We start from the raw sequence: 16,935 nt of genomic DNA on the forward strand, positions 1-16,935 counted from the left end.
CCACAGTAAAGATCGTTTTACTTTCACTTTCAATTCCCCCCACCATCGATTCCCTACCTGAGCAAGTATCCAGCAGGCTCCAGCGAAGATCCCGGGTCCCCAGGCATCTTGTCCTGCAGGTACGGCCTCCATCTTCTTCCCAGATCCCCTCGACATCCAGGGGCGAGCAGAACGGGGGGGTAGCCATGGCAACCCCCGTCCTGCGCTGCCATTGGTCAGAACTCCGTTCTGACTAATGGTAGGGGATAGGAGGAGATCGCAGCTCTGCGACCTCACTCCTATCCCTTAGGCTGATCGGGGCTGTTGCTGACAACTCCGATCAGCCCTATTTTCCGGGTGATCCGGTCACCAGAGACCCGATCAACCCGGAATTGGAGAAAATCGCATGCCTGAATTGACATGCCATTTTCTCCGATCGCCAACATGGGGGGGTCTCAGGACCCACCTCGGCGATGTGCCGAGGTGCCTGCTGAATGATTTCAGCAGGCATCCGGCTCTGGTCCCCAACCGGCTAGCGGGGGCAGAGGCGTGACGTCACACCCCGCCGACCTTGTGGTCGTCGGTAATCAGACCCGGAGCAAACACGCTCCGGAGACTGATTACAAATGGGGTGCCGCGTGCAAGATCCCGGGGGTCCCCAGCGGCGGGACTCCCGTGATCAGGCATCTTATCCCCTATCCTTTGGATAGGGGATAAGATGTCTAAGCACCGGAGAACCCCTTTAACCCCTTAAGGACTCAGCCCATTTTGGCCTTAAGGACTCAGACAATTTAATTTTTACGTTTTCATTTTTTCCTCCTCGCCTTCTAAAAATCATAACTCTTTTATATTTTCATCCACAGACTAGTATGAGGGCTTATTTTTTGCGCGACCAGTTGTCCTTTGTAATGACATAACTCATTATATCATAAAATGTATGGTGCAACCAAAAAACACTATTTTTGTGGGGAAATTAAAACGAAAAACGCAATTTTGCTAATTTTGGTAGGTTTCGTTTTCACGCCGTACAATTTATGGTAAAAATGACGTGTGTTCTTTATTCTGAGGGTAAATACGATTAAAATGATACCCATTATTACATACTTTTATATTATTGTTGCGCTTAAAAAAAATCACAAACTTTTTAACCAAATTAGTACGTTTATAATCCCTTTATTTTGATGACCTATAACTTTTTTATTTTTCCGTATAAGCGGCGGTATTGGGGCTCATTTTTTGCGCCATGATCTGTACTTTTTTTTTGATACAACATTTGCATATAAAAAACTTTTAATACATTTTTTATAATTTTTTTTGAATAAAATGTATAAAAAAAGTAGGAATTTTGGACTTTTTTTTTTCGTTCACGCCGTTAACCGTACGGGATCATTAACATTTTATTTTAATAGTTCGGACATTTACGCACGTGGCGATACCAAATATGTCTATACAAAATTTTTTTTACGCTTTTTGGGGGTAAAATAGGAAAAAACGGACGTTTTACTTTTTTATTGGGGAAGGGGATTTTTCACTTTTTTTTTACTTTTACTTTTACATTTTTTAACATTTTTTTTTTACACTTGAATAGTCCCCATAGGGGACTATTCATAGCAATACCATGATTGCTAATACTGATCTGTTCTATGTATAGGACATAGAACAGATCAGTATTATCGGTCATCTCCTGCTCTGGTCTGCTCGATCACAGACCAGAGCAGGAGACGCCGGGAGCCGCACGGAGGAAGGAGAGGGGACCTCCGTGCGGCGTTCTGAATGATCGGATCCCCGCAGCAGCGCTGCGGGCGATCCGATCATTCATTCAAATCGCGCACTGCCGCAGATGCCGGGATCTGTATTGATCCCGGCACCTGAGGGGTTAATGGCGGACGCCCGCGAGATCGCGGGCGTCGGCCATTGCCGGAGGGTCCCTGGCTGCGATCAGCAGCCGGGATCAGCCGCGCATGACACGGGCATCGCTCCGATGCCCGCGGTTATGCTTAGGACGTAAATGTACGTCCTGGTGCGTTAAGTACCACCGCACCAGGACGTACATTTACGTCCTGCGTCCTTAAGGGGTTAAAGCCAATGTGGATTTATTTGCTGCACAATAAAATAATAAAAGGATCAATGACGCGATTCAGGGTGGACACACACCCCTTCCTCATATTGCGATAATTGTATTTAAGTGTAATAAAATAAATGAATCCACTTTGGATCTGAACATTACTCCTGACTTAGATTCTGGAAGCATTCAGCCCTATTTATCTAATTCAGTACAATGTCTTTAAGAGATCTTGAAGGGACACATTTTCCCATACATTAAGACTGGTAGTATGACTTCCCTAAATAATAGAAGGAAATGGCTTCCTTAAAGCATTCTGGATTTCCAGTATCTTGGATGACTAATGAATGGAATAGCGTGGAAGAACTGTCGCAATGTTTACCTTCTGTGAATACGCAAGATATAAATTAGTGATATATAACTGAGATAAGTGTGATACACATCAAGTGGTGCAGTGCAGTGGATGATGGATGATTTCATGGGCATGGATCGTGGACATGAGGTTATGCAGGGCTGGAGACCAACATTAAAGGGGTGCTGTGCAAGAAGTGTCATACCCCATTAATGCCAACAAATTATATATATATATATATATATATATATATATATATATATATAATCTACAGTGGGGCAAAAAAGTATTTAGTCAGCCACCAATTGTGCAAGTTCTCCCATTTAAAAGATGAGAGAGGCCTGTAATTTTCATCCCAGGTATACCTCAACTATGAGAGACATAATGAGAAAGAAAAATCCATAAAATCATGGATTTTAAAATAATTTATTTGCAAATTATGGTGGAAAATAAGTATTTGGTCACCTACAAACAAGCAAGAATTCTGGCTCTCAGAGACCTGTAACTTTTTCTTTAACCCCTTAAGGACCAAGCCCATTTTGACCTTAAGAACTAGGCCAATTTTATTTCCGCATTTTCATTTTTTCCTCCTCGTCGTCTAAAAATCGTAACTTTTATATTTTCATCCACAGACTAGTATAAGGGCTTGTTTTTTTGCACTACCAGTTGTCCTGCCTAATGACATCACTCATTTTACCATATGTATGGTGCAACCAAAAAAATACTATTTGTGTGTGGAAATTAAAAAGAAAACCGCAATTTTGCAAATTTTGGAAGGTTTCATTTTCATGCTGTACAATTTACAGTATCAATACGATTAAAATGATACCCATAATTATATACTTTTCTATTATTGTTACGCTTAAAAAAAATCGCAAACTTTTTAACCAAATTAGTATGTTTACAATACTTCTATTTTGATGACCTATAACTTTTTCATTTTTCTGTATAAGCAACAGTATGAGGGCTCATTTTTTGCGCCATGATATGTACTTTTTATTGATACCACATTTGTGTATATAAATGATTTATTTATTTTTTTACTATAATTTTTTTAATAAAATGTGAAAAAAAGCAGCAATGTTGTGCATTTTTTTTTTTACGTTCACACCGTTCACTGTACAGAATCAATAACATTATATTTTAATAGTTCGGACATTTACGCACACAGCAATACCAAATATCTGTATTCATTTTTTTTTTTCCACTTTATGAAGGTAAAATGGGAAAAAATGACATTTTACATTTTTATTGGGGGAGGGGATTTTTCACATTTTTTTAAAAAACTTTTTTTACTTTCATTTTTACATTTAATAGTCCCCATAGTGGACTATCTATAGCAATCCTTTGATTGATAATACTATTCAGTGCTATGCATAGGGCATAGCACTGATCAGTGTTATCGGTCATCTTCTGCTCTGGTCTGCTCGATCTCAGACCAGAGCAGAAGACCCCTGGAGATGGCCGGAGCCAGGTGAGGGGACCTCCGGCTGCTATGCGGGCAATCCAATCATTCATTTAAAGTACCGCACTGCCACAGATGCCGTGATCTGTATTGATCATGGCATATGAGGGGTTAATGGCAGACATCCGCGCGATCGTGGATGCCCGCCACTACCGGCGGGTCCCTGGCTGCTGATAACAACCGGAACCTGCTGCGCATGACCTGCCGGACCGGTGCCCGTGGTCATGACGGAGCGTAAATGTACGCCAAGGTGCGTAAAATACCACGGCACCATGACGTACATTTAAGTCCATTGTCGTTAAGGGGTTAAGAGTCACCTCTGTCCTCCACTCGTTACCTGTATTAATGGCACCTGTTTGAACTTGTTATCAGTTTAAAAGACACCTGTCCACAACCTCAAACAGTCACACTCCAAACTCCACTATGGCCAAGACCAAAGAGAAAACCAAAGGACACCAGAAAATTGTAGACCTGCACCAGGCTGGGAAGACTGAATCTACAGTAGGCAAGAAGCTTGGTGTGAAGAAATCAACTGTGGGAGCAATTATTAGAAAATGGAAGACATACAAGACCACTGATAATCCTCGATCTGGGGCTCCATGAAAGATCTCACCCCGGGGTGTCAAAATGATCACAATAACGGTGAGCAAAAATCCCAGAACCACAAGAGGGGACCTAGTGAATGACCTGCAGAGAGCTGCGACCAAAGTAACAAAGGCTACCATCAATAACACACTACATTGCCAGGGACTCAAATCATGTTTGCTAGAGAGCATTTGGATGATCCAAAAAAGTATTGGGAGAATGTCATATGGTCAGATGAAATTAAAATAGAACTTTTTGGTAAAATCTCAACTCATCGTGTTTGGAGGAGAAGGAATGCTGAGTTGCATCCAAAGAATACCATACCTAATGTGAAGCATGGGGTTGGAAACAACATGCTTTGGGGCTGTTTTTCTGCTAAGGGACCAGGACGACTGATCCTTGTAAAGGAAAGAATGAATGGGGCCATGCATCGTGAGATTTTGAGAACCATGACAATGATTCCAAACACACCACCCGGGCAATGAAGGAGTGGCTTTCTAAGAAGCATTTCAAGGTCCTGAAGTGGCCTAGCCAGTCTCCAGCTCTCAACCCCATAGAAAACCTTTGGAGGGAGTTCAAAGTCTGTGTTGACCAGCGACAGCCCCATATCATCACTGTAACAGTGTGTAAAAACCTTGTGAAGACTTACAGAAAATGTTTGACCTCTGTCATTTCCAACAAAGGGTATATAACAAAGTATTGAGATGAACTATTGTTATTGACCAAATACTTATTTTCCACCATAATTTGCAAATAAATTCTTTAAAAATAAGACAATGTGATTTTATGGATTTATTTTTTCTCATTATGTCTCTCATAGTTGAGGTATACCTATGATGAAAATTACAGGTCTCATCTTTTTAAGTGGGAGAACTTGCAACATTGGTGGCTGTCTAAAAATGTTTTTGCCCCACTGTATATTTATATATATATATATATATATATATATATATATATATACACATACATACATATATACACACTGTTCCAAATTATTATGCAAATTCTATTTACGTGTCACAAAGATTAAATATTTAGTTTTTCAGTTTAACTCATGGATGGCATTGTGTCTCAGGGCTCTTTTGATCACTGAAAACAATCTCGGACACCTGTGATAAATAGATTGCCAGGTGAGCCCAATTTAAGGAAAAGGTACTACAGGTGGGTGCTCCACATTATTAAGCAGAGCACCATTTTCAAGCAATATGTGGAAGAAAAAAGGATCTCTCTGCTGCCGGAAAGAGTGAAATAGTTCAATGCTTTGGACGAGGTATGAAAAATTAGATATTTCACAAAAACTTAAGCATGATTATTGCACTATTAAGAGATTTGTGGCTGATTCAGAGCACAGATGGGTTTGTGCAGATAAAGACACATTTAGGAAGATTTCCGCCAGATCCATGCATTGGATAAAGAGAGCAGCTGCTAAAATACCAATACATAGCAGCAAACAGACATGTGAAGCTGCTGGTGCCTCTGGAGTCCCACGGACATCAAGGTGTACAGTGCTCCAGAGTCTTGCAACTTTCCATAAACCTTCTATTTGGCCACCACTAACCAATGCCCACAAGCAGAAACTGCGGCATTGGGCAGAAAAATACAAGAAGATTAACTTTCAAACAGTTGAAGAGAGGAAAAACGGACTCTCCGCTCCGGTACAGGCTGTGTAGACAATGTATTTAGTGCAAGGTAAGGTGTAATATCACGCACAGGTACGCGGCGTTGTGGCTGAAGTAACTCTAGCCACAATGCTGCATACCTGTCTGTGATACTGCACCTTACCTTGCTCTGAATACATCTTCTACAAAGCCTGTACTGGAGCGGTGAGTGCGTTTTTCCTCTCTTCATCTGCTGATGTTTCTGGACTGTACTCCTCTTGGAGACATGCACCTCCGCCAGTGTATGAAGCTTACATCAGGTGGTTGTGATTTGCTGCTATGCCTGCCAGTGTGTGTGTGCGGATACATAGGTAGCAGTACCGACTCCTCTCTCTACTGTGAATTGTCTGTTAATTTTCAAACAGTCCTGTTCACTGATGAGTGCCGTGCAACCCTGGATGGTCCAGATGGATGGAGTAGTGGATGGCTGGTGGACAGCCACCCTGTTCCAACAAGGCGGCGACATCAGCAAGGCGGTGGTGGAGTCATGTTTTGGGCCGGAATCATGGGAAGAAAGCTGGTCAGCCACTTTAGGGTCCCCAAAGGTGTAAAGTATGTGGAGTTTCTGACTGACCACCTTCTTCCCTGGTACAGAAGGAAGAACTGTGCTTTTCGTAATAAAATCATCTTCATGCATGACAATGCACCATCTCATGCTGCAAAGAATACCTCTGCATCAATGGCTGCTATGGGGATAAAAGTAGACAAAGTCATGGTTGTGTTCTCCATCCTACCCTGACCTCAATCCTATTGAGAACCTTTGGAGCATCCTCAAGCAAAATATCTATGAGGGTTGGAGGCAGTTTACATCCAAACAGCAGCTCTGGGAGGCTATTCTGACATCTTGCAAACAAATTCAAGCAGAAACTGTCCAAAAACGGGACCTGTCAATATGTTTAAAATGTTAAAATGTTGTTAAAAGTTTGATTGAAATAGCTTTTGATTTCAGTACATATGCTGCAAACCCAACAAATGACAATTTTCAGTTCTTTACAACCTATAAAGTGTTTTGAAACTTACTGTGCATAATAATTTGAAACAGTGCATTGTAAGTTTTTTGTGTTTAAAAAAATACCTTTGAATTGAACTCTTAATAGTTGACCACATGAGACTTATGCTGAAAGTTATTTACATCAATTATTAAGGTAAATGAGAAAAATATCATTTGCATAATCATTTGGATATGTCATACATTTTGAGCTATTTATTCATGCATCTCCTACACATTAGGCACAAGCAGACCTGTCAGCAGAAAAACGCAGGATTCTGGGCATGCCTATTATATAGTGCACAAGGAGAGGCAAAAATGACCAAAAAAGGCCACATGGTCTATCTATTGTCCCTTGTTTCAAGAATCTACTACTCTTTCAGTGAAATAATATTTTATGCTAAATTTTCTGATGTCATATTGTGTCCTTTGTTGTTTTTAGTTTCCTTAAAAAATACTTCCTTTTTGAATCTTTTTTAACTCTTTGACATATTTAAAGGTTTTGATCATGTCACCTCTTTTTTTCTTTTCTTCAGACAATACAAATTTTGTTCTTTAAAGGGGAACTTCGTCAAAATGTTATATTTCTCCTATTTATTTTACCTTTTATTTACCTTCTATTGTTACCCTGGTGCAGCACAAATCAGTCTCCTATCCTCTGGTCCCAGTCTTCTTGGTGCTTTTGGTGCCCGACGCATAACACTGCGATCACCTAATCACTGGCCGAAGTGATGTCCTGTCTCAGCTAGTGAAAGCTTGAGTGGCAGCGTGATATAACGGCCGAGTGTGCCCTTCTTCCTGATGCCCGGCCCATTACATCACACTGCCACTCAATCTATCACTAGCCGAGACAGGACATCACTTCGGCCAGCGATTAGCTGATCACAATGTGATGCATCGGACACTAAAAGCAGGAAGAAGACTTGGACCAGATGATGGGAGACTGATTCCTGCTGCAGCAGGGGAGTGGTGGAAGGTAAGTCAAAGTATGTTATCTTTAGTCCGGCAGCCCGGGCAAATAGGAGCAATAATTTTTTTCGAAAGAGTTCTCCTTTAAGTCTTTTCTGATAACTTTTATGCTTATGACCTTCCACCATTTTTGTATCTTGTCTTTGGATCCATTCTATTTTATTAATATGTTTTTTGGGAGAGGTCTCCAGGACTGGACACAGTACAGTAGAATTTCCCCACAGGGGAAAAAAAGTGTCTGCTATTGAGAGATGTCCCCTATTGGGAAAAAAAGGCTCAAAAATCTTTCTAAATGATCGAATACTGTACCGTACTTACTCCACATAAATACGATAAAAAGCTATTTTACAGTAGAATCTCCCAGCCCCACCCCCTCTTTATCCCCCCTGTGCCATTTCATTCCCCCCTTTATCCCCTTGTGCCATTTTATTTCCCCTGTGCCAAGTCATCCCCCCACCTTTTTGCCTTTCCCTTCTCCCCCTGTTGTTCTTTTTACCTGGCCAGCAGGCTCAGGTGCAGGGGCTCTCAGCAGGTTTAATGTTCTCCTGACGTCCTCTGCGTTGAACTCACTGAGAAGCTATGAGCAGCGGCGGCTGCCAGCAGTGATGATGCTTCTGATGTCACTCATCAGTGCCCACAGCCACTGCTTTTAGTGAGTGCAGCATAGAGGACATCAGGAGAGTTTCAAACCCGCTGAGAGCCCCTGCACCTGAGTCTACTGGCCAGATAAGAACAACAGTGGGAGAAGGGAAGGGGAAAAGTGATGTGGCACAAAGGGTAAGGAGGTGATGATCTGGCACAGGGGGAATAAAGTGGCACAAGGGGATAAAGGGGAGAATGAAATGGCACAGGGGGGGGATGAAGGGGGAAAAATTGCACAGGAGGTAGTAAAGAAGGGGTGGTGAATTTGCACAGAGGGTAATAAAGGGGGGGGGAATAAAATGCCATGGGTGTGATCATGGGGAAATGATGTGGCACGGGGGGGGGGGTAATAAAGGGGGGGGGAGGGGGGGATTTGGCACAGGGGGAATAAAGTGGCACAGGGGGATCAGAGGGGGGAGAATGATGTGGTTGGCAGACGTACAGAAGCAGGAGACCGCTGTTTAAACAGTTGTCTTCTGCTTCTGTGTTGGGGTTGCTGCAGGGGGGTGCAGCAGCGGCCAGGGCCCCCTAGGAGCCCAGGCCCCTTACTGAGGTATTGGATGTACTCCTCTGATGGCCGCCCTGTGTACATGGTAAGGCAGGCACATAAGCCTGGTTGTCCACTATTGCAAGTGTTTTGCGTACTATTGGGTGTTTCCGGGTCTACTAATGGGAGTGCCCCCTATTCAGAGGGTGCAAATACAGTCTTATAGGACTCTCCTGAGGAATAAAAAAACTTCCGCTATGGGAGATTTTACTGTATTTCAGATGTGTTCTCACTAGAGCTCTATACAGCAGGATCACAATCTCCCTTTTCCTGCTGGTTATTCCTCAAGGTATATAGGGGGGAATTTATCATTGCTTCTACCCTGGTTTTGTGGTGTACATTTATTGCACAGTTTGTCTCAGAAGCTGTTTAGAGACTTTTCATTGTGACTTTTGCTTTAGAAGGTTTTTCAAAAAGAACATACCAGGTCGTGATTTCAGTTGACATCATGCAGTGGTCAGGAATTTATGATGTGCGACTTTTCAGTTTGTCGCATCTTTTTTCAAAACTGTGCTTACTTAGGCACAAATCTACACTTGCCCTGACTTGGCTTACAAACAGACGGTGGAAGGCATTATTAACCCCTTAAGGACCAAGCACATTTTAACCTTAAGGATCAGGCCAATTTTATTTTAGCATTTTCGATTTTTGCGCCTCACCTTCTAAAAATCGTAACTCTTTTATATTTTCATCCACAGACTAGTATGAGGGTTGTTTTTTGCACGACCAGTTGTCCTTTCTAATGCCATCACTTACTTTACCATAAAATGTATAGCGCAACCAAAAAAATACTATATGTGTGGGGAATGAATAAGAAAACCGCAATTTTGCAAATTTTGGAAGGTTTTGTTTTCACGCCGTACAATTTACAGTAAAAATGACATATGTTCTTTATTCTGTGGGTCAATACGATTAAAATGATACCCATGATTACATACTTTTCTATTATTGTTGTGCTTAAAAAAATCGCAAACTTTTTAACCAAATTAAAATTTTTCTATTTTGACGACCTATAACTTTTTCATTTTTCCGTATAAGCGGCAGTATGAGGGCTAATTTTTTTGCACTGTGATGTGTACTTTTTATTGATATCACATTTGTGTACATAAAACTTTTATTCATTTTTTTATGACTTTTTTTTAGTAATTTTTGGCTTTTTTGTTTGTTTTTGGCTTTTTTTTGTTTGTTTTTTGTTCATGCCGTTTACCATACAGAATCATTAACATTATGTTTTAATAGTTCAGACATTTACCATGATACCAAATATGTTTCTTAATTATAATTTTTCAGACATCTGCACGATCGCGGATGTTGGCCATTACCGGCGGGTCACTGGCTGCTATCAGCAGCCGGGACCTGCCGAACATGACCAGAGCATCAATCCAATGCTCGTGGTCATGTACAGGATGGAAATGTACGTCCTGGTGCGAAGTACCACCTCATCAGGACATACATTTACGTCCTTAGTCCTTAAAAAGTCACACATTTTGTCGCATGGGATAAAAAGTCCAGCAAAAAGTCGCAGAAGTGCACCATACAAAGTGGAGTTCTGAAGTAAGAAATGTGATCAGCACCAGATTCATCACATGTCCTTTACCCCTAAATCCTTCTCTCTTGAAGTCTTCACTAACACTGAACTGCTAATACTATACTCAGAGGTTTTCATCTCAAAAAGCATCTTTGGCTAAATCATTTTCCATATTACAGATACCCTCAGGATTAGAAATTGAAAAGGCCTCTGAAAAATGAAAGAAGTGATCTGATTGGTTGCTACGGGCAACTCAGCAACTTTTCCTTTGGATTTTGATAAATCTCCCCCATTAACCCTACTGCCCACTTTTGTGTCAGTAACAAACAGGCAAACCTTATCTACCAAACCCTCTCCTATATCCCTAACAAACATATAAAAAATAACAGCACCCAGAACATCGAAACATAGAATGTGTCAGCAGATAAGAACCATTTGGCCCATCTAGTCTGCCCAATAATCTGAATCCTATCAATAGTCCCTGGCCCTATCTTATATGAAGGATAACCTTATACCTATCTCTATCTTATATGAAGGATAACCTTATACCTATCTCTATCTTATATGAAGGATAACCTTATACCTATCTCTATCTTATATGAAGGATAACCTTATACCTATCTCTATCTTATATGAAGGATAGCCTTATACCTATCTCTATCTTATATGAAGGATAGCCTTATACCTATCTCTATCTTATATGAAGGATAACCTTATACCTATCTCTATCTTATATGAAGGATAACCTTATACCTATCTCTATCTTATATGAAGGATAACCTTATACCTATCCCTATCTTATATGAAGGATAGCCTTATACCTATCTCTATCTTATATGAAGGATAACCTTATACCTATCTCTATCTTATATGAAGGATAACCTTATACCTATCTCTATCTTATATGAAGGATAGCCTTATACCTATCCCTATCTTACATGAAGGATAACCTTATACCTATCTCTATCTTATATGAAGGATAGCCTTATGTTTATCCCATACATGTTTAAACTCCTTCACTGTATTTGCAACAACCATGGATGTCTATACTCGTCCATGTGCCGTTAACAGGGTATGACGCGGGCTCCTGACTCAAAGCCGCATCATACTGTCCGGCCCCCAGCTGATTTCTGTAGCTGGGGGCCGGCGTTAATAGCTTCCACTGCTGAGGAAGCCTGAGTGCCTACCTCTCCTGTAGTGCCGGCTCCTGCGCTCAGAATGATAAAGCCTGGCAGGGCAGGCTTTATCAATTGAGCGCAGAGCACACAGATCAATGTGGTTCTATGGAAACACATTGATCTGTATGAGGAATCAAATGATTCCTCCTAAAAGCCCCTAAGTGGACTAAAAGTGTAAAAAAAAAAAAAAAAAAAAGTTAAATTTTTTTTAAAAACACACACATTAACCCCTTCCTTATTATATATAAACATAATAAAAATAAACATGTATGGTATCAACGCATGCGTAAATATCCGAACTATAAAAATATATAGTTAATTAAACCGCACGGTCAATGGCATATGCGCAAAAAAATTCCAAATTCCAAAATAACGTATTTTTGGTCACTTTTATACCTAAAAAATGAATAAAAAGCAATCAAAAAGTCAGATCAAAACAAAAATGGTACCGATAAAAACTTCAGATCACTGCGCAAAAAATGAGCCCTCATACCGCCCAGTACACGAAAAACTTAAAAAGTTATAGGTTTCAGAAGAGGTAAATTTTAACTGTATAAAATTTCCTGCATGTAGTTATGATATTTTCCAGAAGTACGACAAAATCAAACCTATATAAGTAGGGTATCATTTTAATCATATGGACCTACAGAATAAAGAGAAGGTGTAATTTTTACCAAAAAAATTACTGTGTAGAAACGGAAGCCCCATAGATTTTTGGGTAAAAAGTAGAATTGGTGGCGCAAAAAAAAAAAGCCCTCATATGTTTTTTTTTGGTGCAAAATTGAGAGGGTTATGATTTTTAAATGGGCACTGTCACCAAACTTTTTTTTTGATATGTTGTAGTACTACAACATATCTCTAATATAAATCTATTACATTTTTTTCATTAAAATAGTTTATTTTAATGTTGAAAACCGGCCACTAGGAGGGAGACCCCTAGGCTGCAGGCTGGCGTGACTTCACGCATGAATTCGGACCGATCATCGGTCCTAAATCATTTAGCCTGCGCTCGCTCCCTGCCTGTCAATCAGACAGGGGGAGCGAGCGCTGAGAGCCCATTGGCTCCCTGGCTTCACATGGCGGGCCCGCCTCCCGGCATCTACACGCTGCCGCCGCTGCTGCTCTGCACTCAGGTATGGGTGGGGGGGGGGGGGGGGAGAGAGCGCGGAGCGGGGTAACTTTTGATTTCAACAGGGGGGGGGGAATGGGGGGGTAGCACTGCGGCCTGCGGCAACTATTGATTTCAACAGGGGGGGGATCGGGGTTCGGGGTAGCGCCGCGGCGCTAACAAAGTTATTGTTTTCACCACAGGGTGCCTCCAGTTATTTCACCACTGCAACTCCCAGCATGCCCTGACAGCCAGTAGATGTCAGGGCAAGCTGGTAGTTGTAGTGGTGAAACAGCTGGAGGCACCCTGTCCCTGTATAGTGAACTAAAGGCAGAAGTGTCGGCCCCAGCAGGCATCAGTGACGTCGCGCCTGCTGGGCAAGTCTGCCTGGTAGTGAGCACACTAAAAATCATTTTTAATATAGTAAAAAAAAATGTAGAGGCAGGGAGGGGGTTAGGGATAGATGGGCAATAGGCAGGGACAGAAAAAAAATGGTTGGTGGGAGCTACCCTTTAAAAGGTAAGGAGGAAAAAGTGAAAGTGCAAAAACTGAAAAATTATTGGTCCTTTAGGGGTTAAATATATTCTCCTTCTTTAACATGTTTATTCCCTTTATGCATTTAAAAGTTTTTATCATATCCCATCTCTTCTTTCTTCCAAGCTATACTTCTGTTCAGTTTTCAAAAGAAGGAAAAGGACCTCAAAAAGGCCCTAAAGTTTGACTCCGGTCGGCTCATTAAAGTAAATGGAGTTCAGTGCTGGTCCGCCTGGGGTACGGGAGAGCCCAGTTTGCCCCTCCCCCAGCCGAATCCGGCACCCTTAATGTAAAAATGAAGTGTGAATGCAGCCTTTGTAAGGCTTTTGACTTACTAAATCCTTTATTGTCTTCTACATACCTTCCTTCCTTTGTTTTTAACTTAGTTATACCTTGTTTTAATTTCCTTTTTTCATTTATATATCTGAAGAACGTCTTATCCACTTTTTTCACAGACTGAGCTAGTTTTTCTTCTGCCTGCGCTTTAGAAGTTCTTATAATTTGATATAATAGGAGCAGTGTTATCTACTGTATCTAATGGTGTCACTGATTACTGTGCTCCTGTCCTGTGGGAAATGATCTGTACAGAACAGGTCTCAGTTTAGTTTTAGGCCCAGTGGTCAGAATGGAAACATGTTAAAGATTTTATGATTGTTATATAATATAGTTTTTTTTTATAGTTATCTCAGAATTAATATTATCTCATAATAATGTCTGTATTTCTGCCCCAATACTCCAAATGTTACATGTATGGACTTTTTGTACTTATTGTACCATATGGTGCTACTTTATTAAATTAATTATTTTATATTTAAGTATAGTCCAGTAAGGATTATATTATATACAGCTTTTATTTAGCCTTGTTCTGTTTAGTATTGTTTAGTATCTTACTACCCTATGCTTTGTTTGTTTCAGATGATGCCTTACCTTTGTCCTTGGTACAGAAATACACATTTGACATCAGCACTTTGTCCTCCTTGGATGAAATAATAGGGGCCGAGTTGAGGATTCTACGCAAAGCCCCCAAAAATATTAGTGAAACCCTTCCAAAGTCTGGAAGTCTGGTGCACCTTTACCTGTACACCTGTGCAACCACTTGGCAAGAAGCTATTCTTTTAGACTCTCGTTCTGCTGACTTGCTGGACACTTTCTCAAAGTGGGAGGTATTCAATGTCTTGAAGGCCATGGGTAACAATAAAAAGGATCCCAGTGATTCGTTGTGTTTGATGCTGAAGATGGTCTCTGATCTTACATTATCCTACTTGCCACTAATCCAACTTGGCTTTCATCGGCTGGGTCTTTCAGATCCTGAAAAGGCATTACTTGTGGTATCTTCCTATTCTAAGAGAAGAGAAAACCTTTTTAAGGAGATTAGGGACAAAATCAAATCCATGGAGAACCCTAAAATGATATACCCACCAGATTACAGCCAAAGATCCGTCATCAAAAGAAGAAGAAAACGGCAAACTCTACCAAATAGGACAAGTCATAACAATAAAGGGCAAGGCAAACGATCTAAGACGAGATGTAGTAAGAAGCCCCTTCATGTAAATTTTAAGGAGTTGGGCTGGGATGACTGGATCATAGCCCCACTGGATTATGAAGCGTATCACTGTGAGGGGGTCTGTGATTTCCCACTGAGGTCACACCTGGAACCTACTAACCATGCCATTATTCAGACTTTAATGAACTCCATGGACCCTGAGTCCACTCCCCCGAGCTGCTGTGTCCCTTCAAAACTCAGCCCAATCAGTATTTTATACATAGACTCTGGAAATAATGTAGTCTACAAGCAGTATGAGGACATGGTGGTAGAAAACTGTGGTTGCAGGTAGCACTTGTTGCTGCCTATGAATAAATAAATATGTATGTGCCTTTTGTCTTACCCTCAAAACAAAAACACAAGCAGAAAAAGGCAAGCCAAGGTAATCTTAAAAGTGTTTTGGATCTCCTGTGTGTCACTCAGTAGCCCCTAAATGTCTTGGATATACTGTGTACTATAGAGCTAGCCAAATTCCAGGAGCCAGATGGCAAAAACACCAAAAAAGCTTTTGGGTTGGACATCGGCTTCTAGAGTGATCTATATCCTTTGTTTTCTGAAAAAATCTGAAACATGACATCCTCTGCTCAATCCCCATAAGTCATGCGGAGGCGTCAACTGTTGTTATCATGCTTTTTGTCCAGAAAAGCAATTGTCACCTTTCTGGTTGGCATTATATAGAAGGGCAATGTGGTATGCTGTATGTATAAAAGATCTACAGGCATTCATGGTCTGGTAAACTTTAGCTTCTTTTACCCTGCTGAGAGTATTTTGAAAGTACTCTAGAGAAATTAGGTCTTTGTTGTGTTCCATAATAGATACCGAGCTTTATGGACAGTGGCAGCCAATAGGAGTCTTAAATATGGCCCTTCAGAAAGGCATCGACATCTATATTCCCTAAGAATACCCCCATGGTGACTTTCATTACCACAAATTAAAAAAAAAACAACAACCTCATGGTCCAGCACAGAGGACCATCTACCAAGTTCCCTTCCATGTAGGTTAGTAGCAGAATTAGTAGTAGTACATATGAATAAATGCCTCTGGCCTTTATAGAAGTAGAACTCCACAGAAGCATGGATAAGACATTGGGGGAGACTTATCAAAACTTGTCCAGAGGAAAAGTTGCTGAGTTGCCCATAGCAGCCAATCAGAGTATTACTTTCATTTTGAAAAGGCCTTTGCTCCTTAACGACGCAGGACGTATATTTACATCCTACGCCAGCTCCCGCAATATAATGCGAGGTCACGTGGTGACCCCGTGTCATATCGGGTCGGTCCCGGCGGCCATCAACGGCCGGGACCCACGGCTAATACAGGATATCACCGATTACGGTGATGCCCTGTATTAACCCTTCAGACGTGGCGATCAAAGTTGACTGCCGCTTCTGAAGTGAAACTGAAAGTATCCCGGCAGCTCAGTCAAGCTGTTCGGAACTGCCGGGACACCTGGAGGATCCCTACCTGCCTCCTCGGTGTCCGATCGGCGAATGACTGCTCCGTGCCTGAGATCCAGACAGGATCAGTCAAGCACCAATAACACTGATCAATGGCATGTTAATACATGTCAGTGATCAGTGTAAAAGATCAGTGTGTGCAGTGTTATAGGTCCCTATGGGAGCTATAACACTGCAAAAAAAGTGTTAATAAATTTGATTTAACCCCTTCACTAATAAAAGTTTGAATCACCCCCCTTTTCCCATAAAAATAAAAACTGTGTTAATAAAAATAAACATATATGGTATCGCCGCGTGCGTAAATGTCCGAACTATAAAAATATATAATTAATTAAACCACACG

The 16,935-nt window shown here is 41.2% G+C and overlaps 1 protein-coding gene across 1 annotated transcript in view; it reads left to right on the forward strand.

Moving 5' to 3' along the window:
- GDF7 (growth differentiation factor 7) overlaps nt 1–15,973 on the forward strand; it is a 31,143-nt gene extending 15,170 nt beyond the window's left edge. The window contains exon 2 of the mRNA XM_056564278.1: nt 14,511–15,973. Within this exon, the coding sequence (XP_056420253.1) occupies nt 14,511–15,430 (920 nt within the window). The 3' untranslated portion in view covers nt 15,431–15,973. The remainder of the gene's footprint in view (nt 1–14,510) is intronic.
- Nucleotides 15,974–16,935: the final 962 nt, after the last annotated feature.

The sequence above is a fragment of the Hyla sarda genome, chromosome 3 (assembly GCF_029499605.1).
Source record: "Hyla sarda isolate aHylSar1 chromosome 3, aHylSar1.hap1, whole genome shotgun sequence".
NCBI classification, from domain to species: Eukaryota; Metazoa; Chordata; class Amphibia; order Anura; family Hylidae; genus Hyla; species Hyla sarda.